Source organism: Natrix helvetica (genome assembly GCF_964273705.1).
Source record: "Natrix helvetica genome assembly, chromosome: 2".
Lineage (NCBI taxonomy): Eukaryota > Metazoa > Chordata > Lepidosauria > Squamata > Natricidae > Natrix > Natrix helvetica.
This window is the reverse complement of record NC_138552.1, coordinates 241981384-242008525: the sequence shown is the minus strand read 5'-3', so window position 1 is coordinate 242008525 and position 27142 is coordinate 241981384. Positions and strand designations below refer to the sequence as shown.

The window sequence follows — 27142 nt, the reverse complement described above, 5'->3', positions numbered from 1 at the left end:
GCTTCTGGTCTCTCTTTTTTAGATTTGCTATGTGAGTCAGGGAAAAGTAAATTTTCCAGGCCAAAAGCCATGTTGCAGACCTCATTCCAAGAAAACATAAATGAGACAAGGATAAAAAATAAAACCGATTTCATTTCATTTGCATTTAATTAAAATTACACATAGATAACCTGATTAATACATCTGTTTGATCATTCTCTTTTGCTATATTAAAAATTACTAATCTGTGACTAGTGTGTATACCTTTTGCAACTCTCTGGGAGTAATACCTCAGACTTTAATAACTAGTGGTTCCTGTTTAAATTAAATTGTGGTTCTGCTAAGGGGAGAAATCAAAATCCTGAAGCTACAACAGACAAACTGTCAGTTTGCTTATTTTACCAGCGTGAGGAGAACATAATTTGTAACTTTCTGGAATGATCCAAGCAATATATGCTCCTTTTTCTGTTGCTCCTGTTGCCACAATGAGATTTAGGGCTAAAAAAAAGTAATAAATAAACATGGAATATGACATTTATTGACATTCACAAGTGCTGGCTAGATACACTTTACTCAGTGTGTCATACTGATTCTAACATATATAAACATGTTTATCATTACAGTGTTCCAGCTTTGTCCTCTGCATGCTTTCTTAGAAGCAAATCCAGTTCAGCACAGTGCAATTTATTCTCAAATAAATCAAGCCCAAGATTGAAGCTTTACTTTGCAAAAAAAAAAAAAAAAATAGAACAGAGTCCTGGGTGGAGTCCTTGTCATCCTCAGTGACCCCACCTGACCTCATTTTGTCTTAGTTCAATTGATGATGTTTTGTGTTCCATGGAGTTAAAGCCAGGAGCTTGTTTTATTTTGTTTCTAACTGTTCAGTGCCAGCAAGTCTTTTTATGCTCTTTTTAATTCACTTGCAACTTCATATGTAATCCAGTTAAATCAACTTGCTCCGATTTAAGGCCGATTAGTTCCACTGAAGCCAGGGCCACCAATCTGATATACATCTTTGCATTTTCAAGTCATCTAGGTTTTAAAAAAAACACCTCTTATTCTTTTTTTTTAAAAGTCATCTGGTAAAGTTAGGCCTTGAGATGAATTCTTAACATTAAGATCCAGCCTGAATAGGTGTTCACTCTTAACTTATTTTTGCTACTGAGTTAGATTTATAGATTGCAGAATCCAAACACTAATATAGGCGAGGGTTGCAAAGTTAAAACAGCATTAAAATACAATGAGAAACTACACTGATAAACTATGCTTAGATACTAATAAGACTATAAAACTTTTGTACTGCACCACTCAGTTGGAAAACCATCAAGAACAAGGGCATTTCCCAATGTCATAGCTTGGATTGTCTCTGCAATTTCCTGTTATGGTTGTCCCAATTTCCTTTCATACTTTTGATGGATCTCTTCTGTTTAATTTGTTTCCCCAGTTTAGTAATTTGCTGTTCCAGTTTGGACTCCACTTTGGACTCCAGTTTGTTTGTTTGTTTGTTTGTTTGTTTGTTTGTTTGTTTGTGTGTGTACACACACACACACACACACACACATACATAAGGTGGAGAGCCTGTGGCTTAGTGGCTAAGACTCCTGCCTAATATATAATACAGCCCAGGTTCAAATCCCAGTAAGGGTATGGCTAGCTGATGAGAGCTAATTAGCTCGAAATAGATCTATACTAGTCTCCCTTTATTTATTTATCAGTACAAATACAACACACACACACACACACACACACACACACACACACACACACACACACACACACACACACACACACACACACACACACACACACACACACACACACATATATATATATATATATATATATATATATATATATATATATATATATTCGTAGATTTTCAACGAAAGACGGCAGCTCCGTTCTCATTTTAAGCCCAAGCTTGAAGATGGCAAGTGAGATAGATATATGTGCAGATCAGTGACGTGCAGTCAGGTGAGGCAAGTGAGGCACAGCCTCCCCACTCTCATCATGAAAAAAAAAAGTAAAAGGAAAAAGCTGAGCTAGTTGCTGCCTCACCGTGGGTGACTCTGCTCTCCCTCCCCAAGTGTAGTGACTTCCTCTCCAGGCCCCCATTCATTTCTCTCTCTCACACACACAGCTGGATAAAACTATATAAAAATCTAGCCCAGCTTCACTGATTACAAGTTTGAAAAGGCAACGTGGTTCCACTTGCAATCAAACTACACTTGGGGAGGGAGAGCACAAGCGAGCACTGAGGAGACCATAGGAGGAGGCAGGAAGCCAGACAAAGAGCCATGCTGTAGTACACACACTTCCCCCCAGCCTCTTTCTTTTGGAAGGCTCGGATCGGCTCCCCTCCGGCTTCTCTGCCTCTCCTCTCACCCCAGCCTGCCAGCAGGAGGTGGTGGGTGGGCTTTATTGTGTTCCAGGCATTTCCCACCCAGACAGCAGGCTGCATTTGCAATGGTGGAGGTGTTTGGGAAAGGCAGCAGGGGAATGGGGTGGCGGGGGTGGCAGAGGAGCTGCTTTCAAGCCACTGGAAAAGATATCCAATCCAACTTTTGTGTGTGTGGGGGTTTGTTTGAGAGTGAGTGAGAGAGGGAAGGGGTAGGAGAGATAGTCCAATCCAACTTCTGTGTGTGTGTGTGTGTGTTTGAGAGAGGGGGAGGAAGGGAGAGAGGGAGGAAGGAGGGGAAGGAGAAGAAAAAGAAAAAGAAAGAAGGAGCAAAGGAGAAAAACAAATGCTGTCGCTTTAAATTGGAACTGAGCATGCCTGGCTGTGGAATTCTGGGAGTTGAAGTCCACAAGTCTAAAAATATTTGAAACTCAGCACTGTGTCAGTGCCTCACCAGTCATAAACCTCACCGCACGTCACTGGTGCAGATTACAAACCAGGAGGCTGAGTTCTGGTCAAGTCTTAGGCACAAAAGTCAGCTGAGTGACTTTGGATCAGTCATTCTCCCTCAGCCCAATTCACCTCAGAGGGTTATTGTGGAGGAAGGAGGAGGAGGAATACTAGGTATGTTAGCTGTCTTGAGTTATTACAGGAAGTCCTCAACTTACAACCACAATTGAGCCCAAAATTTATGTTTCTAAGTGAGAAATTTGTTAACGGAGTTTTGCCACATTTTACTAAGTGAGAAATTTGTTAAGTGAATCACTGCAATTGTTAAATTATCAATATGGTTGTTATTATAAATATGGTTTGATTTAACCAGATTCTGATTTTGCTTGTCAGAAAGTTGAGATAGGTGACCATATGACCCCAGGATGTTGCAACTCCCATAAATGTGAGCCAGCTTTCAAGCATCCAAATGGAAATCACATGATCATGGGGATTCTACAGGGATCATAAGTGTGAAAAATGGTCATAAGTCACATTTTCAGTGCCGTTGTAACTTTGAATGGTCACTAAACAAACTTATAAGTTGAGAACTACCTATATTTTAAAAAGAGTATTTTAAATAATTTCTGGCTCAGCACATTCTTTGCCTAAATTACCAATGAAGTTTTGCTTTTGTTTCTCTGCCTGTTAGTCCATAACTTGTCAGCTTTTTTCTCCAGGTCGCCAGCAAATCCAATTAACACATAAAACTACTTTAAAATCTGGGGAGGGGAAGAAATAAAACGATTAAACAATCTTAAGCATCCAGCGTCTCTTCCTTTGCTTATAAAAATGGTTGCCAAATCCAGGATTTACTGGAATTTAATCAGATAAAAGGTTGAATGTTATGGGAATGTCTTTGAACACACATCCTCAGTAGCATTTTTGTTGATTTCATGACATCTTTACTTTATTAAGAAACTTCTTGCCTAGAAAGAAAAATAGGGAAACAAACCTTGACACATTTCTAGTTTACAAATAGGCATTTGAAAAAGAAATAGACATTGTGGCATGGAAGGCAAGCAAAGAGCGGAAGTAGGGTGGAACATCCTCTCCCTTATTTTGAATGGTTGTACCAGCTTTGTTTTTATGGTACGTTGGCTACTATAAATAGTAGACTTATGCTGTAGTCTATACAGACTATAAAACAAGCAGGGATTCAAGTGATTTCCCATGGAAACAATGTCATGTTTTGATAGCACATCAAGCATCATGAAAAATAGAGCCAAAATTCTGGGTTTTACTGCTGTTCTTATCAGAAGCTTTAGCATACCTAGATATTTGATAAGCTTCTGGAAGGAATGGAATGTACTATATACCACACAGGAAAGGAGAAGGAAAACATCCTAGATGGCAGGTGCTGCAACAGTCTATTGGATCCCAATAGATGCTATTGTTAAGTAATTGAAGGGGACAGAGGCATACTGATTCTGCATGATCTTACCAGATGGGTAGAAACCATGGGAGATAGGAGAAAAACCTAATCCAATGCCATGAAAAGCTTTACAGATGATGGTCAACACCTTGAATTGCACCTGGAAGCCTAATGGCAAATAGTGCAACTCGAGAGACGATAGTCTTATATAAACGTATTATGGCATTGCAACCATTGCTTGTGCTGTTACCTTCTGTATCAACTGCAGCTTCCATATAGAACAAGAACAGCACTATATACAATCCAACCCTTGGATGGCTAAAGCATGAATGATAGTCTAGATGGCCATCTTATTCAGGAATAGACACAACTGGCCCACTAGGCAAAGTTGTGTGAGGGCCTTCTTGGTCGCCGCTGCCATCTGCTCATTGACTAGGAGCCGTGAGTTTAAGATAATCCCCACTCTGGAATGGGGGAGTGCAACCCCATCCAAAACTGAAGATGGAAATAGGCCAAACCCAGAATCTCCCCAAAACTGCAATTCACTCTGAATGATAGTAGACAATATATGTGACTTCAAGGAAGACTACTGGTAGTCCACAACTTACAGCCGGTCACTTATTTATCATTTGAAGTTGCAACAGACCCCCCCCCCCCCGCCAAAAGAAATATTTACAACCCAAATTAGAAACTACAATGTCCAAGTCATCCCTCACACAGTCACGTGACCACATTTTGAGCACTCAACAGCCAGCTGGTATTTACAGACATTTGCAATGCCCCACAGTCATGTAAGTGATTTGTAAGATTTTTTGTCAGAAACCGGTGTTTACTTCCAGTTTCCAATAAAAAATGCCCTACAGTGAACAATAAGTCCACTTAACAACCACAGTGTTTGTAAAATCAGATGGGGTTATGTGATGACCTGTTTAATGACTACCACAACCTATGGCCATAATTGCCGGCTAAATTGCAGTAATGAATTGCAGACCACCTATATAGGATTTTGAAGAATCCAAAAGTCACTTTTTTAAAATTTATGAACTGAAAGATGGCATAAATCAGCATCCATGGTAGTATCTTGATCTAGTTTCATGGTTCTGATTTTTAGTCTAGCCAGTGGTAGCCAAGAAGAGTTTTAATTAATCAGAAATTAAAATTTATTCTTAATAATTTATTCTTAATAATTAAAATAATTCTTAATAAATAAAAACAACATGTAGTTCTCAATGGAACTGCATCTAAATGGAGGGAGGTATGCAGTGGAGTACCCCAAGGCTCTGTTTTGGGCCCAGTACTCTTCAACATCTTCATCAATGATTTGGATGAGGGAATAACTGGGGAACTCATCAAATTTGCAGATGACACCAAGCTGGCAGGAATAGCCAACACTCCAGAAGATAGGCTTAAGATACAGAAGGATCTTGACAAACTTGAACATTGGGCACTATCTAATAAAATGAAATTCAATGGTGAAAAGAGTAAGGTTCTACATTTAGGCAACAAAAACGAAATGCACAGGTACAGTATAGGTGGTACCTTGCTCAACAGTAGTAACTGTGAAAGGGATCTTGGAGTCCTAGTGGACAACCATTTAAATATGAGCCAGCAGTGTGCAGCAGCTGCCAAACAGTTCTAGGCTGCATCAACAGAGGGATAGAATCAAGATCACGTGAAGTGTTAATACCACTTTATAAGGCCTTGGTAAGGCCACACTTGGAAAACTGCATTCAGTTTTGGTCACCACGATGTAGAAAAGATGTGGAGACTCTAGAAAGAGTGCAGAGAAGAGCAACAAAGATGATTAGGGGACTGGAGACTAAAACATGAAGAACGGTTGCAGGAACTGGGTATGTCTAGTTTAATAGAAAGAAGGACTAGGGGAGACATGATAGCAGTGTTCCAATATATCTCAGGGGTTGCCACAAAGAGGAGGGAGTCAAACTATTTTCCAAGGCACCTGAGGGTAGAACAAGAAGCAATGGGTGGAAAGTAATCAAGGAAAGAAGCAACTTAGAACTGAGGAGAAATTTCCTGACAGTTAGAGCAATTAATCAGTGGAACAGTTTGCTTCCAGAAGTTGTGAATGCCCCAACACTGGAAGTCTTTAAGAAGATGTTGGATAGCCATTTGTCTGAAATGGTATAGGGTTTCCTGCCTAGGCAGGGGGTTGGACTAGAAGACCTCCAAGGTCCCTTCCAACTCTGCTATTGTATTGTATTGTATTGTTATTTCTGAACAATGCTAAACTATTCATGTTGTCCCAGCCTTTTTCTGAGTTGTGACCATGCTATTTGTGCATTCTTTGGACAGCCCTCAATATATAGTGTACAAATCATTAATGATGTAACATATTAAAAGATCATCTAGATCTGAATATATGTTTTGGCTAACTGGTAAGATGGAGAATGATACTTTAATAATGAAATTCTTCTGTCCCAGTTTCAGTTTCTTCAACTCATTTGATACCCATAAATTATTTTAGAATATGATGATGAAAAAAACAACTATCAATTGATCTCCGCTAGGGGAATATGCTAGTGCAAGTGGGTACACTGGAGGAAGTCTGGTGTAATATGGCAGCTTTATTGTGGGAAGTATCAATGCTTCTGTCAAAGAACAAAACCGGCTTATGCAAATAGTGACAGCTATTGTATTTTAGCTCATCCCATTTTTTCCCTAATAAAAGCCTCATTGCACACTTAACTGTAAACTTGTCTTCAGTTCTTTGCATGACTGTGGATGGGCACATCGAAATACACAGAATTCACAGTAATCATTTCTCAAACAAGACAAAAATAAATTACATTTTCAGTATTTTCACAGCTTAATACATTTTAACCTCTAGCGGGGAAAAAAAATCTTGGCAAGGATGACTTTTTGATAAAATATATTTGGCCCAGGAAGAAAGACAAACTTAGAGCACTGTTTTATCCTTATGTAAGCTGTAGAGATTACAGGCACTGAGGTGTGGTGCTTATAGCAGCCAAGATAAAGAACTGGCATTGAAATAAAGATGAAAGCATCAGAGAAATGATAGAGGTGCAGGACCCATGGTAGCTTTTCCTTAGAGCCCTAACATATGTTTTTTTTTTCCTCACAGACACGAAGGCTAGAGTTTTTTCCATTTTTAAACTATGGTAGTTTTTACCATGCTAAGTACAAACAGGAAATTGAAGCCGCTATTAAGAGACTGTTATGATACTACAAACAATCAATATCCACTATAGTGGTGTTACCCCCCATACAAGCTATAAGCGGGGTTTATGTAGTGTGCCACATGTCCTTGTTATTTGCAATCTTGCATGATGAACGTGCTTGGCAAGATCACAGGAAGCGGATCACAGAACGATCGGCTTTAAAACATTTGGCAAGTCATATGTACCTTTTGTATTTTGGCAAGTGTGCTGTACCTCGTACAATAGCTTGTTAAGGTCCGCACTCTGTTCTCAGTGCCTGCCAGATAGAAAGCTGATGGAAGCCAAAAGAGAGACCCCGACTGCCTTCCGCTTCGGCAGAACTATTTCCCTTTGCAGCTACATAGCTTTAAGGAAGTCCAGCTGACGGAATAACATGACCTGCAGAATTTAGCAGGTGGCTGAGGTTGCCAAAATCCTGCTGTCAAAAGTTATTCATGGGAAATATCCTGGAAACACTTTTCAGCAAACAGCCAACAACATTAATCACTTTCAAGCAAGCGCAGGCATCTGTGCTAAGGCCACTGCTTAAAATTCAAGCATAGTAAGAGGCAGAATGGTCTGTTTATTATATTTACTATGTTATATAACTACTGTGGTAATATTTAGTAGGTTTATTAAACTGTCATGTCGTCTTCCCTCTGGGAAGTTAAAGAAACCCTGTATGGCACTCTTCTTTATTTTATCTTCCCAGAGGATGGTGACACTCCCATTTTTTCACACTGACTTCACCATAATGATTTTTTTTAAAAAAGTATTTCCAAGATTTTGTTTTTCATAATTGATTTCAAGAGACACAGAGAGATAGCTGGAAAGAAATAAGAAGTTAAGAAGAAGAGTGCAAAAGTTGGCTTGAAACTCAACATTAAGAAAACTAAGATCATGGCATTCGTCCCTCTCAATTCCTGGCAAATAGATGGGGAAGAATTGAAGTAGTGACAGGTTTTATTTTCCTGGGCTCCATGATCACCGCAGATGTGGACTGCAGGCAAGAAATTAAAAGATGCTTGCTCTAGGGGAGGAAAGCTATGACAAATCTAGACAGCATACTAAAAAGCAGAGACATCACCCTGCCAACAAAAGTGTGTATAGTGAAGGTTATGGTTTTCCCAGTTGAAATGTATGTCTGTGAAAGTTGAACCATAAGAAAGGCTGAGTGCCAAAGAATTGTGGCCTTTGAACAATGGTGCTGAAGAAGACTCCTGCGAGTCCCTTGGACTGTAAGGCGATCAAACCGGTCAGATCTAGAGGAGATTAACCCAGACTGCTCTTTAGAAGGTCAGATTCTGAAGATGAAACTCAAATACTTTGGCCAACTAATGAGAAGGAAGGAGTCACTGGAGAAGAGCTGAATGCTGGGAAAGATTGAGGGCAAAAGAAGAAGGGGATGACAGAGAATGAGGTGGCTGGATGGAGCCACTGAAGCAGTCAGCTTAAATGGACTCCAGAAGATGTTAGAGGACAGGGAGGCCTTGGGGAATGTTGTCCATGGGGTTGCGACTTCACAACTAACAACTAAAATAAGATGTGTGATATGAGATGGGGATAAGAAAAATCCTGTAAACCCAAAGATTTTGAATGTGTTGAAATAACATTTTGAGTATGATCAAACTAAATCTTGAATAATGAAATGGCTGACTCATATTTCCTGGATTCTTTTCAGGCCAGCGTTTAGCTCTGAGATGGCATTGGTAATGCTGGCTGATGACCTTTGGAGGGCTCCCAATGGGGATGGTACAACTGTCCTGGCTCTCCTGGATCTCTCAGGAGCTTTTTAACTCTCAGTGACTTTTGATACTTTGATACCATGTTATCCTTCTGAACTGGCTCCAGAGGTTGGGAGTGGGAGGCAATATTTTGCACTGGTTCTACTTCTTTCTCTATGCCAGTTCCAGTTGATGTTGATAAGGGAGGAAAGTTCAAACCTTGGGCCTTGCAATGTGCGGTTCCTCAGGACTTGAGTCTTTCACCTCTCCTCTTTAATAACTACACGATTGCTGGACGAGATTATCCAACAACGTGGAGTACAGTATCATCAGTATGTTGATGATATGCAATTATTATTTTCTACTCTGGGCCAAGCAAGTCATACTGTTTGGGTCAGCGGGGCCTGGTGATTTATCATCATGATTCTGGATGGGGTTGCACGTCTCCATACTGAGTGGGTGCACAATTTGAGAGTCCTCCTGGATGCATGGCTTGATGAGCAAGTGGCAGCCATATCTAAGGGTGGGAATCTGTATAGATTTGGGTTGTAAACCATTTACACTCTTTCCTGGACCTGGAGATCTTGCTCAGTCACTCACACTTTAGTTACCTGAAAGGTCCCAAAGGTGCTTTTTCAAGAGGAAATTGGACCTCCTGGTTTTTCTTTGAAGATGTTTCACTTCCCAAAGAAAAACCAGAAAATCTAGTTGCCTCTTGGAAAAGCACCTTTGGTACAACTGTGACCTGGATGAATCTCCATAGACATCCCACCTGGAGTATTCCAATATGCTTTACATGGGACTGCCTTGAAGATTATTTGAAAGTTACAATTGGTCTGGAAGACAACAGCTGCCCATGTAACATCTTTATTGACAGAGCTGCACTGGCTTCAGTTTTGTTTCAGATGCCATTCAAAGTACTAGTTATCACATTTAAAACCCCACACGGTAAGGAATCAGACTATTTGTGGTACCATCTTTCCCAAGAATATCTGCCCATCCTAGATCAGATGGGTTGGGCATTTTCCAAGTCGTCCTTGAAATATGGTCATCTAGCAGGACCTTAATAGCATGACTTTTCTATGTCTACATGGAAGGAGGGTAACTGAGCATCCCAATGGACCATTTTTGTTCATTTTTTATTGGCTTGATTTGTTTTATGATTGTTGTAAGCCATCCAGATTTGCTCAAGATGAGTGGCCATATAAAACTTTTAAATAAATAAATTTTACTGGGTGAGAAGAGATAAATCCATATATGTTTCAAAGATAAAATATTCTAGGAAAGTTTGGAGAAAGCAGATTGCAGTAGATGCTGTCCTGGAAGTAGCTTGTGTTTGAGAGAGATTTCAGTTTTTTTTTTCTAACATATTACAGAGTGTGAATCTCTAACTCACTTGACTGTAGCGACATCCCTCTTTTAGCATCTGGATTTTAATTTAATTCTTTTGCTTTGCCTGGGAAGACACGGCCCTAAGCATTTATGGCATGAGCAATGTTCCCAGAGAACAAGCTGCTTTGGAGCCCGTACATAAAACTATTTTGAACTTTAAAGCTCTCAATGGACTAGAGCCAGGTATACAAAAGAACTCCCTCATCCTATATGACTGTGGTTTTCTTTAAGATCTTATTTGGAGAGCAGGCTTCAAGACCACTCACTGCTTGAAATGTGATAACGGATCAACTGATCTATTTAGGGTATGTTCAAATCTGTATCTATGTTGTAAAAATGCATCTTTTAGGGAAACTGAATATTTGTGGAATCCATCTGGCACTACAAAATTGCTTCCCTATATGATCTGTGGCATTTTTTTTTCTGAAGATGCCATTGCCCAGTAGTTCAGAAATCTACAAATCGACTGATATACAAGAATTAATAAATAATCAGTTATCTAGACATTGGAATTGTACTGAGGACTAGCCTCTCATCTAGATAATGGAATTTCTCTATAAGGTTTTCAAGAAAGAAGAGAAAAAATGAGATTTAAAAGACTTAATTGAAAAAAAAAGTATACCAAGAGAAAAGAAACAGACGTATCAAATTATGAAAGGTCCATTAGCAAAGGCTTGAAAGCTATCCCAGAAGGATTAAGAATGAGAAAGACAGTGAATTGACAGAAGGAGGAAGAGAGAGAGTAAGGAGAAGTATTGTCTATCATTATCTTCTGAGACAAATGGAGAAATGGTAATTCTCAGTGGTAAAAAAGCAGATCGTGTGTTCACAAGCCACAATTTAACTTTCATTGGGTAGGCATTTGAGATGATGTACAAAGAAAGGCATCCAGCCAAGATACACAAAAAGGATTTGGGTAAAGTATATGCCTAGAAACAGCCTAAATGTAGGAAGCCATAATTATACTTTGATGAAAACAAAATACTTGGATGTTTATTGTGAAAGAAGTTTCATGAAAAGTTAAAGACTTATGCTTGATAGGTGAACGGAGTTCTTGGTATTGTTAGTATCTCAGTTGCAATTTATGTGTATTGTCTGGAGTACACTTAGTGCAGGGAAAACTTGCTTAGCGCCTCTAGGAGTATGTCTGCCTTAATCCATTCTGGCAATATATGGAATGGGATATTTGTCCTGTCCCATCAGTGTTGGATTTCCAATTGATTATGTGCCATCAAGTTGTTTATGACTCCTAGCAACTATTTTTATTTTCTAAGGGAGGAAAGATCTTGGTCCCAGAGCATTTTAAAGTAGATATAGGGTGGGTTAAATCTATGTTAAACTCAGTTTTTAAATGTTTATTTGGACACAATTTGCTCTCCCATAATGCTATGAATATGAAACAATGCCTACTGAAGTCTGGACCAAACTCTTTAAGTACCCATAATACTGGATTTCACTCACTCATGCAGTTAAGATTTCTTGCAAGATTTTCATAGCTGCATCTTTCACATTTTGTTTATTATATTTTCATTGTCAGTAGATTAAGCAGTAATATATTAAAATCTGCACCTGAATTATCGCGTTCATTTGTATCACATTATCATCTTGAAAGCCATTTTTCTCCGTGATCTCTATATTTCAGACTTTAAGAAGTGTTGTCTTCCTAGTGCAGTCATGAATACTAGAAATTGTCTGATATTGAAATGATCCATGTTTCAAATATGCAAAACTGTAGGAATGTAAAAAAAAATCTGAGGAACAGATGTATCCATTTTTCTTTAGTAAAGAAGCACTACAAAAACATTGCATTTGTATACAAAAGGTATACTCAGGAATAAAAGTCTTGAAATTGATTTCTATCTATCCTGCAATAGTTAAGGTTACTTTGACATAAAGAAAAAGAGCTGAATTATAAACAATTAGGTGAAAAAAAGAATGACATCAGGAAATTTGCTTATATGTATTTCAAGTTATGGTAAAGCAATGGAGGTTTGTGTACCAATCTCCATTTGAAGAAAAGAATCTCACTTGTGCAGTTGAGCTGATCTCTACAAATTATTTCCATATTTTTTTTCTTGTAATTGTGTTGTGTAAGAGTTGGTCAAACATGTTTTCATGACATTGATAGATAGGTAGATCAACTGATGGCACAACCTCTTGAGGTTTGTAGTTATTTTTTGTATTCTGTTTTGAGTCCCCCTTAGCTATATTTTCAAATTAAATTGTAAGGACTCCATATCACTGAATATAAATGCTCTTGTTTTGCAGATGATCAAAAATAAAGATCCCACATCCCCTACACAACGCTATATTGATAGCAAGGTTGTGAAAACAAGAGCTGAGGGGGAATGGTTATCTTTTGATGTAACCGAGGCTGTACATGAATGGCTCCATCACAAAGGTGATAATAATTAATTGCTTTGGTGTTAACCTGTATTAAATTTGAACAGATTGAAGTCTTGCCTGACCTGATATAAAGCAAATTTTCTTTCTCTTACATTTTGCAGACAGGAATTTGGGACTTAAGATCAGTTTACATTGCCCATGCTGTACATTTGTGCCTTCAAATAATTATATTATTCCAAATAAAAGTGAAGAATTAGAGGCAAGATTTGCAGGTAATAACTAAAAATTTAAAAATAAAATAATTCTGTAATGAACGTGAAATGTTTCAGCAGATCTTATACTATGTCCAGTATTGCTAAACTCAACTAGTGAAGGAAAATATGGAGTGTCAACGGTGTGGGAGAAAAAATCCTTAAACAATTGTTTTCAAAATCTGGTATAGCATTCTGTAAAAACTGCTGAACGTATCTTTGTTTAAAGTAGTTATTTGATAATGGATTAGAACATGTTTAATAAGTTACTTCTTAGCATAATTTTCTTGCTAGCTTCATTAGTACTCATGCAAATGTTTCTGCCTGTGTGATCTTTGTGTGCTCATCTTCCAATTTGCTTAGAGATTCTTGATTTTGAGCATTCAGCCATAAGCTCTTTATGTGCCAATAGATATCCGCACTGGTGCTCAGAGAAACATATGTTCAGAATGTAAATGATTAATTTCAATCCTTGCCATTATCTAACCTTAGATGTATCCAAAAGGTACAGCCAATGTTAATAGAGTCTATATGGCAATGCAGGTCACTAGATTCACATGTTATCTGTGTTAGCTACTTGTGTTATGGTCCCTGCTTCACTGGGGTTGATTCTCTAGCTGCTTCTTTTATCTTCATTTCCATGGATCCAAAGTGACACACTATTGTCTATGGCCCTGCATTGAAAAGGATTAATATTTGCTTGGTGTTAAATAAATACTATGTGGATATTTATAATAATTGTGGGATAAGGAAACATGTAACAGATCATATGACTTAATAATTGATATGAACGAAGCAAGTGTTCCTGATCTGAAATGATGCAGAGGTAATAAGAATGCAGGATATTTAATTCAATGCAGGTCCCTGCTTCCCACGTTCATGCATGCATCAGCATGTCTTAAATCAGCCCAGCTGATGCCAGCACACCTGATTATTATTCTATGATTTAAATTTCTTGTTAAGAGATACTTTATGTAATTTGTTCCAAAAAAAGCAACACAATATTTATTACCAAAATGTATTTTTTAAAGGTATTGATGACCACCCTTATTCCAGTGGTGAGAAAGCTTTAAAGTCCAGTAGGAAAAAATACAGTGGGAAGAGCCCACATCTTCTGCTAATGCTATTACCCTCCTACAGACTTGAGTCTCAGCAATCCAGTCGGCGGAAGAAGCGTGCTTTAGATGCTGCCTATTGTTTTAGGTAATTGCATTATAAGATTTTATAGACTTTTATGCCTTTATGTGTAAAGATATTAATGCAGTCCATTTTTTAAAAAAAAAGAAATCTGCTTTTTATTTGTAATTTTTGACATCATGCTGTTGAAAGGGATATCTGTCACTTCTCACTCCTACCCCGCCCACATAACTTTGGATAAAAAGTTTGTATTTCTCTGGATTTGTTCCTCAAAGTCTTGAAGGGCTACAGCTGCTGAAGGACTTGGGTGGCTGCTTTGAAGAAGACACTTTCTTCAGGATAGTTGGCAAAGGGGCCATTGAGCAGCTGCTTCATAACTTCAACAAGCAGATCAAGAATTGGGGGAGGGGGGAGGAGGAACTTGATGCACATCAGATTGTACAGTATATTCAAACCTAAATCTCATTTGTTGATTTTTCTGGCAATCTGTGTTAACTGCATTTTACTGAAGAATAACACTTGCTTTTATTTGCACCTTTGTTAAAATCCCTGTGACATTTTGGCTGTTTAAAAGGTTGGCTATCTCCAATCTGAAAAAATTAAACAAATAGAATTGTTATGCTCTAGCAATATGTCTCAAATGTATAAAACAAGAGCATATGCTCAGAATCATGTAGTAATTGAGCAGCTGCTAATCTGGTGCCAGAAATCATAAAATGTGGCTTGGAACCAGTTAAGGTCTGAATAGGGAGGAATTGAGGCTCAGTTGCAAGAGACACAGTGGCTTTTCAAAGCTTTCTGATAGCAGGATATTCCATTTTGGATACTGGAATGGTTTGCAGTTCCTGTGCAAAACTGGCTTGTAATAGGGAGATTCTCCTGGACTCACAACTCCAGGAAAAGAATATGTGGCAACAGTGGCTAGGAAGGCTTTCTATCACCCCATTGTGGGCATTAATTGTGACATTTCCTGGTTCAGGAAGTGCTACTGACTACCACTTATGCTTTGGTGGCCGCTCATTTTGATTATTGCATTGGAATATTTGAAGACCTAGCAACAGAGGCTCGTGGAAACCAGTTAATTTGCCCCCATATCTTAAGTACTTCAAGGCTACCAATTGGCTTCCAGCTATAATTTATGGTACTATTCTTCTTCTTTAAAGGCATATGTGACTCAGTCCTAGATATCTGGAGGACCAGAACAATTTGGGTAGCTGCTGCCTGTATTAGAAGGGAAGACTTCTTCTAAATCCGGGGTCCCTGACCCCTGGACCTTGAGCTGTTCCAAACTGGGCCATGGTGAGCGAGCATGCACCTATGTGCCTCCCCACTTGCACAAGCAGCGGGCAAGTTCATGTGCGCACGCTCCATTTGCGACAGGCATGTGCATGGAACAGGGGTGGGTTCCTGCCAGTTCTAACCTCTTCTATAGAAGAGGTTCCACAAATCTACAGTGCCGTTTAGAACCGGTTCCAGCTCCCTGCCCCCGTCCATCTGCACATCATCAAGATGAAGAAAAAGAAGGAATTCTGGGAGTTTGAAGTCCGCAAGTCTTAAAGCTGTCAAGTTTGAACACCCCTGGTTTTTTTTTCTAAAAGGTTAGGGCGCAAGGGTCTTGTAACTTGACAGCCTTAAGACTTGCGTGCTTCAAATGCCAGAGTTCCTGAGCCAACATTTTGGTTGCTAAGCAAGAGCAACCAAGTTAAGTGAGTTTTACCACATTTTACAAGTTGGCCACTCCCACCCAGTCACATGGCTGGCAAGCCACTCCCACTCAGTCACATGGCCAGCAAGCCACTCCCACAAATCAGGCCACACCTACAGAAGTGTTTCTAAAAACTTTTGAAACCCACCACTGGCGTGGAACCATCCCCCTGATAGTCCACAAAGCTGAAAAGGTTAGGGAACTCTGCTCTAGATCCCTATCCATAGGAAGTAGCACTTGGAGGAACCATCGAGTTGCCCTTTCTGGATCGTTGCCCCCTTTGCCCCCCTTCTATGGAACACCATTCCCCCTGAGATGAAGTTTGCCCCAATTCTTTGGGCTCTTTTAAAATCAAGAAAAATTGGCTTTTTGACAAGCCCTTCAGGTTTGTTGGGGTTGCATTATTTTATTCTTGTCGTGGATATGTTTTTGGGTCATCACTTATTTCTTTGGCAGGAAGCAAGTGATTATATTTTATGGCTGTATTTTGTTTTGATCCTATTACTTACATTATAAATTTAAGAAAGAATTTCCTAATCATTAAGAAAATATATATGACTGTCTGACTCATTCATGATAACTCTAGGCAGCTTAGAAAATTAAAGCCCCAAATGAAGCCCCACCCTCATGGCAATCAAATAAGACGACTGTAAACTGCTCAACAGTCTTTTGTTATGGGTTAAAGAAAGATTCCCCTATCCCTCCTCACCTACGCACATAGCATAATTAAGAGCACCCGTCTAGAGATAAATTTTGCATTTGCTAATTCATTTGTATGGATGCAGTTGTAAAAATAAAATTTAACAGGTGACAGCATTAGGCTGATCTTGTCTGGGTTTGGAATAGGCTCCTTTCTGAATAGAGCCTTCTGGAGAATACCAGGACAATAGGTCAGATTGGGAAGCTATGGTATGGTATGATAAACGTCTTCGGTTCCCAAGAAAATTGCATGGATATGTTCATGCAAAAATCACACTCATCTCAAATGATAATATATATTGGGTCTAGCAAATTGTGCACATTTTGGGTGCCATCTGTCAAGAAATGTTGACTGGGCAGGACCAGGAGATGTGGCTTCTCTATGGTAGCCGATACTCTCTGGAACATTTTCTCCTCAGAGATTAGGATGACCCCAAGCCTGTTGGCATTTTGTTAAGGCCATGAAGACCTGATAATGTACCTTACCCCCCTCCCCTCTCCAGTGTGTTAAGGATCCCTTTTCTTGACTATATTATCATCAATGACAGTAGTTTTATTCAATGACTATAGAGACAAACAGACAGAAAGAGTATTGTTTTAATGTTGTTCTATATGCTTGTTCAGCTGGGTAACTACAGAAGTCAAACAAATGACACATATTAGTACAAGTTGTACATTTGCTCAATCTGCCATTTGTTGCTGATTGCTAAGGAACAGTTTCAAAGTCCCTGCTCCTATAATTGCTTCACTTTCAGCTAGATCTGGTGTAGCCCATTCTCCAAAGAAATTGTTCCTTGAAAAACAGAAATATGTCCTGATTGCCTGACAACAGAAGACCCATATTTTTTCCCATGATTGTCTAGGGCAGCTTCTCAATTTTGTACCTGAAGATAGGTTGCAAGTATTCTTCCAATTACACTAACCAGAACAAGATCCATCTCTTCAAAGACCCTAGTAGTCACCAGGATCAATTTTTTCTGTTTTCCTCTGGCTTTGGACAATACATATTTGATATCCATTCTGCTAAATGGATACAGAGAAAGCTAAAATATAATTAACTTAAGGATACAAATAAAAATCTGTAGCTAGTATAAGAGATGAATGTGAGAATAATGTCTAGTCATGACTGATGACATATACAAAATTATAAGATATAAACAGAAACTTGAAATGTCAGCAAGAAATCCTGACAATGAAATACACAAAGCCTTTATTAGTTGAAGTGAAACAACAGCTATCAGTCTCCTTTTCCTTCCAAAGTCCTAGCTAGAAAGAAGCAGATTACAGTTTTAAAATTTTATTTTATGTTATTGTTTTCATTATTTCATATTATATTATATTTTTAGGCTATCTGATTCCCAAACAATAAAAACAAAACAAAGTAAAACATAAACAGATACACATGAGAAGTGAAGAAATAATGTTTCCTAAATATATTTGCCCATGAAGTGTCACTCATATGCTATTTTAATGCATCCTTTAAAAAAAACAAACCAGAATTTAATTACATAATTATGTAATTACGATATATTGCTTAACATTTCATTTATTAATTCCTTTTTATGCATGAATATTTGTATATTGTGAAACCAGAGTGGCACAAAGTATAAAAATATAGTATTAAACTTTACAATGTGTGTATTTGTGTTTCTGTATGTAAACTTAAGGATTTCTCTCTTCTACAATCTATGACACACTGAGAACTAAAGCAAAAGAGTACTTTAATGTGCCTTTTTTTTTTTAATAAAGTGGCCATTCTGGAGGTGGGGGAGCCTGATTAAAGAATTGTTTTTTTTCCTGTGCCTTGGCCTTGACCATCCACTCACTCCATTCATTAAAGCTGAAATTTGTACTACTATTCTTCTGTCCATCCAGTTTTATGATGGAAAATTCTTAAGAGGCAGTCCTATGCCTAGGCTCAGGTTTATTTCTGACAAGTTGGAAACCAGATCTTATTAATAAGAGAGTTTTGAAAGCGTGCTCTAAAAATATCAGTAAACTGTGGATTTCATAAAATTCACCCACAGAAGAGGCTGTTCGTTGTATTTCTGAATGATTTATTGCATTACGGAATCTGCACTGCATAGAAGCTTATTAAATATCATGTCTATAATTGCATTTACAGGAACGTGCAAGATAACTGCTGTCTACGTCAATTTTATATTGATTTCAAGAAACATCTTGGATGGAAATGGATACATGAACCTAAAGGATATAATGCAAATTTCTGTGCAGGAGCTTGCCCTTATTTATGGAGCTCAGATACTCAGCACAGTAGAGTAAGTATTTTAGAAAACTAGTATTAGGGCTATAAAGCAGAACAAGATCTATTTTGTTAGTTTAAAATGTGTTTTTAATTAATTTAATTGATAGATCATATCATGGTAACACTTCATTTACCCCAACTTTTATTTTTTAAAAATCTGATTATTATGGCATACACCATTGACAGAAATTGAAAGAAAGGAAAAGAGCATTTTAAAAGCAGAAGAACCATATTTCATATCGAGAACTACAAGAGAAATCAAAGGATGATGCAGCAAAAGAAATCCTTGTATTGACGGAAACATTGGAACATTGTATTTTAATTTCCACTTTAATTTTTCATGCTCAATGATGTTGGGGTCACACTCTTGTTCAGCATTACCATCATATTTTCTCAGGATGTATTGAAGGAAAAGCTATGCTATGCCTACCAGTTATGCCTCAGTGATCATGTGAGCTACCAACTTTGTTGAAAAATACTGATAAATCTTCCTGCTGAATGTGCAGAATTCAGTGTGAACAGTATTTCAGAACAGATGGGAGATTGTCACTCTGTTCAGCTTCATGTTTAGTTTTTCTTCCTTCAGACTATCCTATTGAATAGCAAAAGGCTTACTCTTGATCTTAGCCTCTGGTTACTGTACTGTAGTAGCAGAGACATTTCTTCTTTTTTCCCCACCTTATTTGCAGTATTATCTTGGTACAATAAGCACTTATCCTTTCACTGTGGGAAAAGTATTTTTAATATGTATATCTGAAGTTGCCACTGACTGAATGAGCCTATTAAGTCATCTAGACCAGTTTTGTCCACTCTGTGATTTCTTGTGATTTCATTTTCTTTTATTCCTTTTCTATGGAATATCCTATATTTGTAACGTCAGTCTCTATTCGCCCTACATTCTTCTTTCAAGGCACTTCCAATGCATCCACTTACCCTCCCATTCCTATCTTTTATTCTTCAAAACAAAAAGTTCATCAAGTCCTGCTTTTAAAAGACCCTGGCATGTAGGTTACCTTCAGTGGAGGGGTCCGGATCCCATTCCAAGTGGTACGGTTGGAACTGGCCCAGCGTTGCCCACATGGATGTGCATGGTGTGCACGCGCGCAGCCTGCACATGTGTTGTAGCTGCAAAAGATGCTTCCGCAATGCTCCAGCTGCTCAGCGGAGCATCGTGCAGGTGTTGTATGCGCCGTGCGCGGTAGCACCGAAAGCTTTAAAACATGGTAAGAAACTCGGGCGGGCAGGTGGGCCCTCCGGAGCACCGTACTGGAACGGTACCCGGTGCTCCGGGCAGGCTCCAGTACACCCGTACCAGGGTCTACCGCCTGCAACCCACCACTGGTTACCTTTTACATTGATAAAGAATCTGCACAGCCTGTTGCAATGTGCTGTTTCTTGTTGTTGCATCATTTGAATGAATACTTGGTCTTTTAGCAGTTCTGATTCATTCCAGTGTGGCTTACAAAAAGAACAATCATCTGTCAGTACAAAAATCACAATTATGGGTTCAATGGTGAAGGATGTATAAATATGGCAACCATGGTTTAAAACTATAAACCCGTGATGGTGAACCTATGGCACGTGTGCTAGAAATGGCATGCAGCGCCATCTCTCCCGGCACGCAACCCATTGCCCGTTGTTCTTGTGGTTCTGGCGCACTGACCAGCTGGTCTTCACGTGTGTGGGAGAAATGGAAACTGGAAGAGTCGCCACCCAGGGCACATGCATGTGCTGGGAAGATGATCTTCTGGTTTCTGGCACATGCATGTGTGCCATCCACATGCTCTTTCTGTTTCCGGCAAGCACCCACAAGCGCTCTCCTGTTTTGGCACTCTGTGTCGAAAAGGTTTGCCAACACTGCCATAAACCATGTCCTTTCCATTCTAACACATGATGCATATCCTAATGACAAAGCTGACTCTGGCTCTCAAATTTAAAGAAAATCCACAAAAAAACTCAAAATTGGGTACATGCTCCATTCCTTTGGTACAAAGCAGAGGTGGGCTCCTACCGGTTTGGACCAGTTTTGCTGAACCCGTAGTGGTATGCCAGCCTGGGTCACAGAACTGGCAGCGACCCAAGCTGGCTACGCACCAGTTCCCTGGTTGCTGCCATCACTGCCACCATCTTTTTTGGGAGTTCTGTGCATGCACAGAACAATTTGCACGTGCAGCGCACGAATGAGCGAACTGACAGTAAGTCTGGCTAGAACCCACAGCACAGCTTTCTTATCTGGTGCTTTAAAAAAGCCAATCAACTCCATGCAACATCCTGCTGCCAAAACAGTGTAAAGAAATATAAATCAATGGTAAGCACAGAAGTTGATAACTCAAACACCTTCATTGAGTAGGAATGGTGCTGATGCCTGACAGTAGAAATATATGTTCAGATTATAACTGAAAGGATTATAACTTGCATTGTTTATAAAGGTGGGGACTAGATGGAACATTCATTTTTAGTTTAGTTTATTTGTTTTCTAAACAATTTTAAACCTTACATCCTTGATCATAAATAAATAGAAACAACCCATTTATCTGGAGAAGATATGCTTTTAGAGATCAGTGGTGCTAAAGCAACACAGGTAGTCCTCAGCCACAATTGAGCCACAACATTTCTGTTGTTAAGTGAGACATTTGTTCAGTGAGTTTTTCTCCATTTTGCAACATTTCCTGCCACAGTTGTTAAGTGAATCACTGCAGTTGATAAGTTAGTAACCTGGTTGTTAAGTGAATCTGATTTCCCCATTGACTTTGCTTGTCAGAAGGTTGCAAAAGGTAACCCTTCCACTGTCATGAGTATAAAGCAGTTGCCAAGCATCTGAAATTTGATCACATGAGCATTGGGATGCTGCAAAGGTCATAACTGCGACAAGTCATAAGTTACTTTTTTCCGTGCCATTGTAACTTTGAACAGTCACTAAATGAATTACTGTAAGTCAAAGACTACCGGTAGTGAGAAAGGGCTAGAGTTGCAATGTTCTGATTATGGGTTTCCTGTAAGCATTTGTTTGGTCATTCTGGAATGACCAAACAAATGATTTTGGACTGAATAGGTCCCATCCCACAGGATTTCGTTTGTTCTTAGGAGCAAGTTAAAATATGTGGAACTAAGAAACTATCAGCAATAGGTCAGGTGAGGCCTACCCTGACACTCGGGAGGGTGAGTGTCAGTGGTGGGATTCAAAATTTTGTTACTACTGGTTCTGTGGGCGTGGCTTGGTGGGCGTGGTATGGCTTGGTGGGTGTGGCAGGGGAAGGATACTGTAAAATCTCCATTCCCTCCCCACTCCAGTGGAAGGTTACTGCAAAATCCCCATTTCCACCCAATCAACTGGGACTCGGGAGAAAGAGAATAGATGGAGGCAGGGCCAGTCAGAGGTAGTATTTACCGGTTCTCCGAACTAGTCAAAATTTCCACTACCAGTTCTCCAGAACCGGTCAGAACCTGCTGAATACCACCTCTGGTGTGTGTGAGAGAGACGGGGGGAGGGAGATGGCAAAAAGCAAAATGTTAATGGGGCATTTTATTTCTCTCCCTTGCTGTTTTTAACAGTTATTTTACATAATTTTATCAACTGCTCCCTCAAAATAAGCCAAAGAATAATATGTAATTTTCAACTCTATCCTTTCTTGTGAAGCCTAGAATCTTGAGAGAACATTTTTGAAGTTATTCACTGGTGTCTCTTTTTTTTAAATCAACAGCTGTTACATTAAAAAAAGTAATTCACTGCTGTGAAAATTCTCTACTGTTTGGATGTTTTACATATCTGTGTTTTTATTGATTCCAGCTGTCTAGGCTTATACAGAGGAAAAAGAATTTGAGTATAATTACTTTAAATGAATAAATTCTCACCATGTCAATGATGCCATCAGAGCCCTAGGCTCCTTGTTACCCAAAGTTATTTGCTACTGTAATAACTGCAAAATGTGAAGGAGTATCTTCTTTTTGTCTTTTTCCTCCTAGGTGCTTAGCTTGTACAACTCAATCAACCCAGAAGCCTCTGCTTCTCCGTGTTGTGTATCCCAGGATCTGGAACCTCTCACTATCTTGTATTACATTGGCAAAACACCCAAAATTGAACAGCTTTCAAACATGATTGTAAAGTCTTGCAAATGCAGCTAAGGGATGTATTGGAGCGTTTTGGAATATGCATTTCCTCCCTCCCCCTCTGGAAAGAAAGGAAGAAAAAGAAACATTCAAAAAGAAGGAAACAAAAAAAACACCCCATCATCCATGATTTTTAAAAAGAAGAAGAAAAACGAAACGGTACTAGTCTGAATGGATTGAAACTTGGTTTCATTGTTTCGTGTCTTGTTTTTAAACAAGTCACCTGATGCAACACCGTGAAGCCTTATCCTACATTTCATCTACTTGGTTAGTGAGATAGACATGAAGCATTTTTAGAAAAGCAGAAATACTAACAAGAAAGAAAGAAAAGAAAGAAAACCTTTTTTTTAAAAAAAATAAACAAACACTGGAAGAATTTGTTAAAGAGTTCTTATGTGAAAGGAAAAAAACAGGAAAAACCCATTAAGTGGAGTTGCTGTATCTATCCCGTGGCTTACTTGATTTTTATATTGTTATGCCATAGATGCCCTATCTGTTCCTTGTAGTTTTTAGAATTAACAGTGCATTATTTATTTTTGTGTAATGCGAACAAACAAGAATATGTATTGCCCTAGAGGTTTGGGGGACAGAGTAGAAAGACACAAATGTTCAGACCAAACCAAACAAACAACTTAACGTGTTTAATACATGGGGATCATGAACTCAGAAATAGCCTGAAAAACAATAATTAGTTTAACCCAATTAAAACAGAACTCTATTATTACATCATTAAGAAAGCCTACTATAAAAGAAAAGACACACGCACACACACACACCTTTGTTTTCTTGCAGAACGCCTAAGCGGGCTTCTATGTAAAGCCTTATACCATTGTTGTAATACTGAGCAGGTTATTAATAAAGGACATTTTGTTTTCGTCTCAAAGACAAATCTATTAAGATTAAAACAACAATTGTAAATGAATAAACTGTCAATTTAGTAAGCCAGTGAAATATTTAACATGTACTGGTCTCATCTTCAGACCCTAATATGTTGCTGTATAGCTATGCTTTGAGATTGTTTTTTGATATATGTAACCACACCTATGATATTAAAATAGGGTGGATAGTAAGAAGCCAGCTAAATTGGAAACATATCTGTAGATCTCTATTGTAAACTATTAAAAAAAATAAGTACTTTATGTGTAATGTGTAAATTTTCACCATATTTTTGTATTCTGTTAATACTGTCAACTCTGAAGAATTTGAATTTGGGGGCTCTTGTTGATTACTCGGAATCATGTGCGTCCCTCGAGCTGGCCAGTATAAGTAGAGTCCCCTGTACTTTTAACTTGCACTACAAATACATGTTTTATAATATTTGCTATACATGCGTTTTGTATGTTGTTTTTCATCTCTATGATGCAAGCTACTCTTTCCCCCCCTTTCAGTCTGTATTTAGACAGAGAGATAGATTTAAATATTGCTTTGTATAAAATGTATGTATCTTCAAACATCTTAAAATTTTAAACTCCACACACACACACACACACACTTCTGAAGATGGGTGATGGGATGAGATTGGAGTCTGCCCCTGATTGCCTTGTTCTCCTCGCAGGCAGTTAGTCCAAAGGCAAGATCTTCCAGATCAAAAGGCAAAAGTGAACTTGGCAATTGTGAAGGGCCTCTGCATCACCAGAGAAATCTGTAAAAGCTGGTTGCATGTGCAATTTCACCCCTTTTTTGGGGAACAGCAGATTGAATACAGAAGTATTTTTGACACTTGCCCCTATTTTTTAAAAAAATCCATTAATAATTACTACTTCTACTACTACTACTGTCGTGTTGGAAGCACCAAAGCACTTCTGGGTTGAACAGTGACATCACTGTTGCTGGGCGACACCCAGTTGAGGATTCCTTTCATTTTCCCATTAAGTTGCCTACCCAAGTCATACCTATTTATCTACTTGCAGTTGCCCATTTGTGAATTGCTGGGTTGGCTGGAGCGTGTGACAGGAACTCACCTTTTCCTGCAGCAGCAGCAACTGGGTTTTGAACACGAGCCTTCCGACTGTCAGCCCAAGGTCCTAACCTCGTGAACCACCACACTCCTTCATTAATTACTTAAAAGGGTACTGTAATAAGGTCAGTTAAATTCCAAATTAAAGAAAGGAAGGGCCAATACACTGTCTCTATTCCAACATAGTAGACACTAAGAAAATGGTAGCAGCTTCTTGGTGCAGTGGGACAGACAGGAAGCAGTCTTATCTTTCTTCTCAACAAACCCAGGATTTGTGCATATAGGGATTTATTAAAGCTTACGAGTGATCTTTCTAAGCCGGACCAAACTTTTAAAGCTGTACGTGCACTGCTTATTTATATATACAGATATACAATGAAAAAAGTTGTTTCTCAACATATGCTCCCCACTGTTGGATTTGAGCATTCTGGAAGTCATAGTATGGTGAAGAAAATAATGTTTTATACTGATTCAGTCAAGCAATATTACCTTTTTGTGATTAATGGTTTGTTTTTCCCCAGAACTATTAAGACTGGAAAAGGAACACAAGGTATCAGGTATATTGATTTTTACACTAAGGTAAACAGTCCCTAGTTACTTTTCTTGAATATTGTAACTTAATGCTACCAAAGTAATATTGTTTGAAATCCTATCTACATTGGATACAAATAATTGTTACATGAATGATATTTAATTTATTTAAATTAGTTTCCCCCCAAACTGGTGGCTTTAACTCCCATAAATCTCACCATTAGACAGTCATTTAAGCTTTGTTCAGCTGAATCTTATTCCTAAACAAAATATCCGGACGTAGCCTAAATTGGCTTAATCCTACCCCTGATTAAATCTAGTCTGAATGGAATTGATTTAATTAGAATTCACATTCAGAAAGAAGGGTATTTGTAATGATATTTGATGGATTCAAATCATTGCAAATAATCTTACATGGAATCAGTTAACGAATTAATTGTCTTTCTCAATCCACCAGCTTCACAATTGATCTTAAAGATCAGGCATTTTATCTGTATTGTTCTGTTTTTGCTTTTTTTATTAAAAGAAATCATAAGCATCCACATGAACATCAGCTGTCATACATTTTTAGATGTTCCTTGTATAAAAAAAGGTTAATTAGTCTTATTTTAATTTATTCTGCTTTAGTATGTATCAAGCATGTTAATTAAATGAAAATAAACATTACAAAATATAGGAGGAAGCACGATTTTGGTGTATATTTTATTTGGAAGTGGGGAGCAGGAATACAGTGATTTGGGGTTAAAATTGCCATCTAGCTATTTCTGTCTCACACTGCTATTAATAGTAAAGAGAACTTTCAAGGGAGTCTAGCAAAGGGATTTTTTTTTAAATAAAGAATTTTATTGGTTTTTTTAACATTTATAGGGGAAAAGGTAAATGGAAAGGTATACAAATTTTGGCAGTTGCAAAGTGTGGCAGGCACCCCCTCCCTCCAAACTCATAGAATACATCTGAGTATAAAACATTAATACATAATCATATATAATCAGCATATTAATTCTAATAATATTTTCAATCAGTTTATACATTGTAGTATATGATCTACATATAATTCCATTACTACTTTCGGTCTGTTTATAACAATGTGATTTTCTTATTCAATTTTGTGATCTGAGCTTTCTTGGTATTGCCCCTTCTCCCCCCGCTGGCAGAGCTCCGGCCCCTCCCATGTCCTGCATATCCGTTGTAGAATCTTCTGTTTTTTTCTAGGTTTGTTTTATTTTTTTCCATAAAGGCCTGTGCCTCTATGGGTGTATTAATTCTAATTCTTGTCTCCTCCCAGAATATCAGCATACCTTCAGGCATCAACCATCTAAACCACACCCCCTTCTGGTATAATTTATTCGCCAATTGCGAATAATTTTTCCCTTTTTCCCTAATTTTCTTGGGGATCTGCTTCAGGATGGTAGCAAAGGGATTTTGATGAAAATTAGTACATGGACCCAATTAAGATTGGGAACACATTTAAGATTAGGTCCTTATTTCCATTTTTCCCCATTGAAATACCAGGCAAAGGAAAATATTTGTAGCTCAGTTGAAGTGAGGGGTCCTTGGGGCTCTCTGTGCTTGATTGTTTTCATCATCCTAACTAGGTAATATCATCA

At 38.4% G+C, this 27142-nt stretch overlaps 1 protein-coding gene across 1 annotated transcript in view; it reads left to right on the top strand.

Annotated features, from left to right (window-relative positions):
• TGFB2 (transforming growth factor beta 2) overlaps nt 1–26213 on the top strand; it is a 111485-nt gene extending 85272 nt beyond the window's left edge. The window contains exons 3-7 of the mRNA XM_081945888.1: nt 12805–12937; nt 13044–13154; nt 14165–14336; nt 18800–18953; nt 22904–26213. Coding sequence (XP_081802014.1) covers nt 12805–12937; nt 13044–13154; nt 14165–14336; nt 18800–18953; nt 22904–23062 — 729 coding nt within the window. The 3' untranslated portion in view covers nt 23063–26213. The remainder of the gene's footprint in view (nt 1–12804; nt 12938–13043; nt 13155–14164; nt 14337–18799; nt 18954–22903) is intronic.
• Nucleotides 26214–27142: the final 929 nt, after the last annotated feature.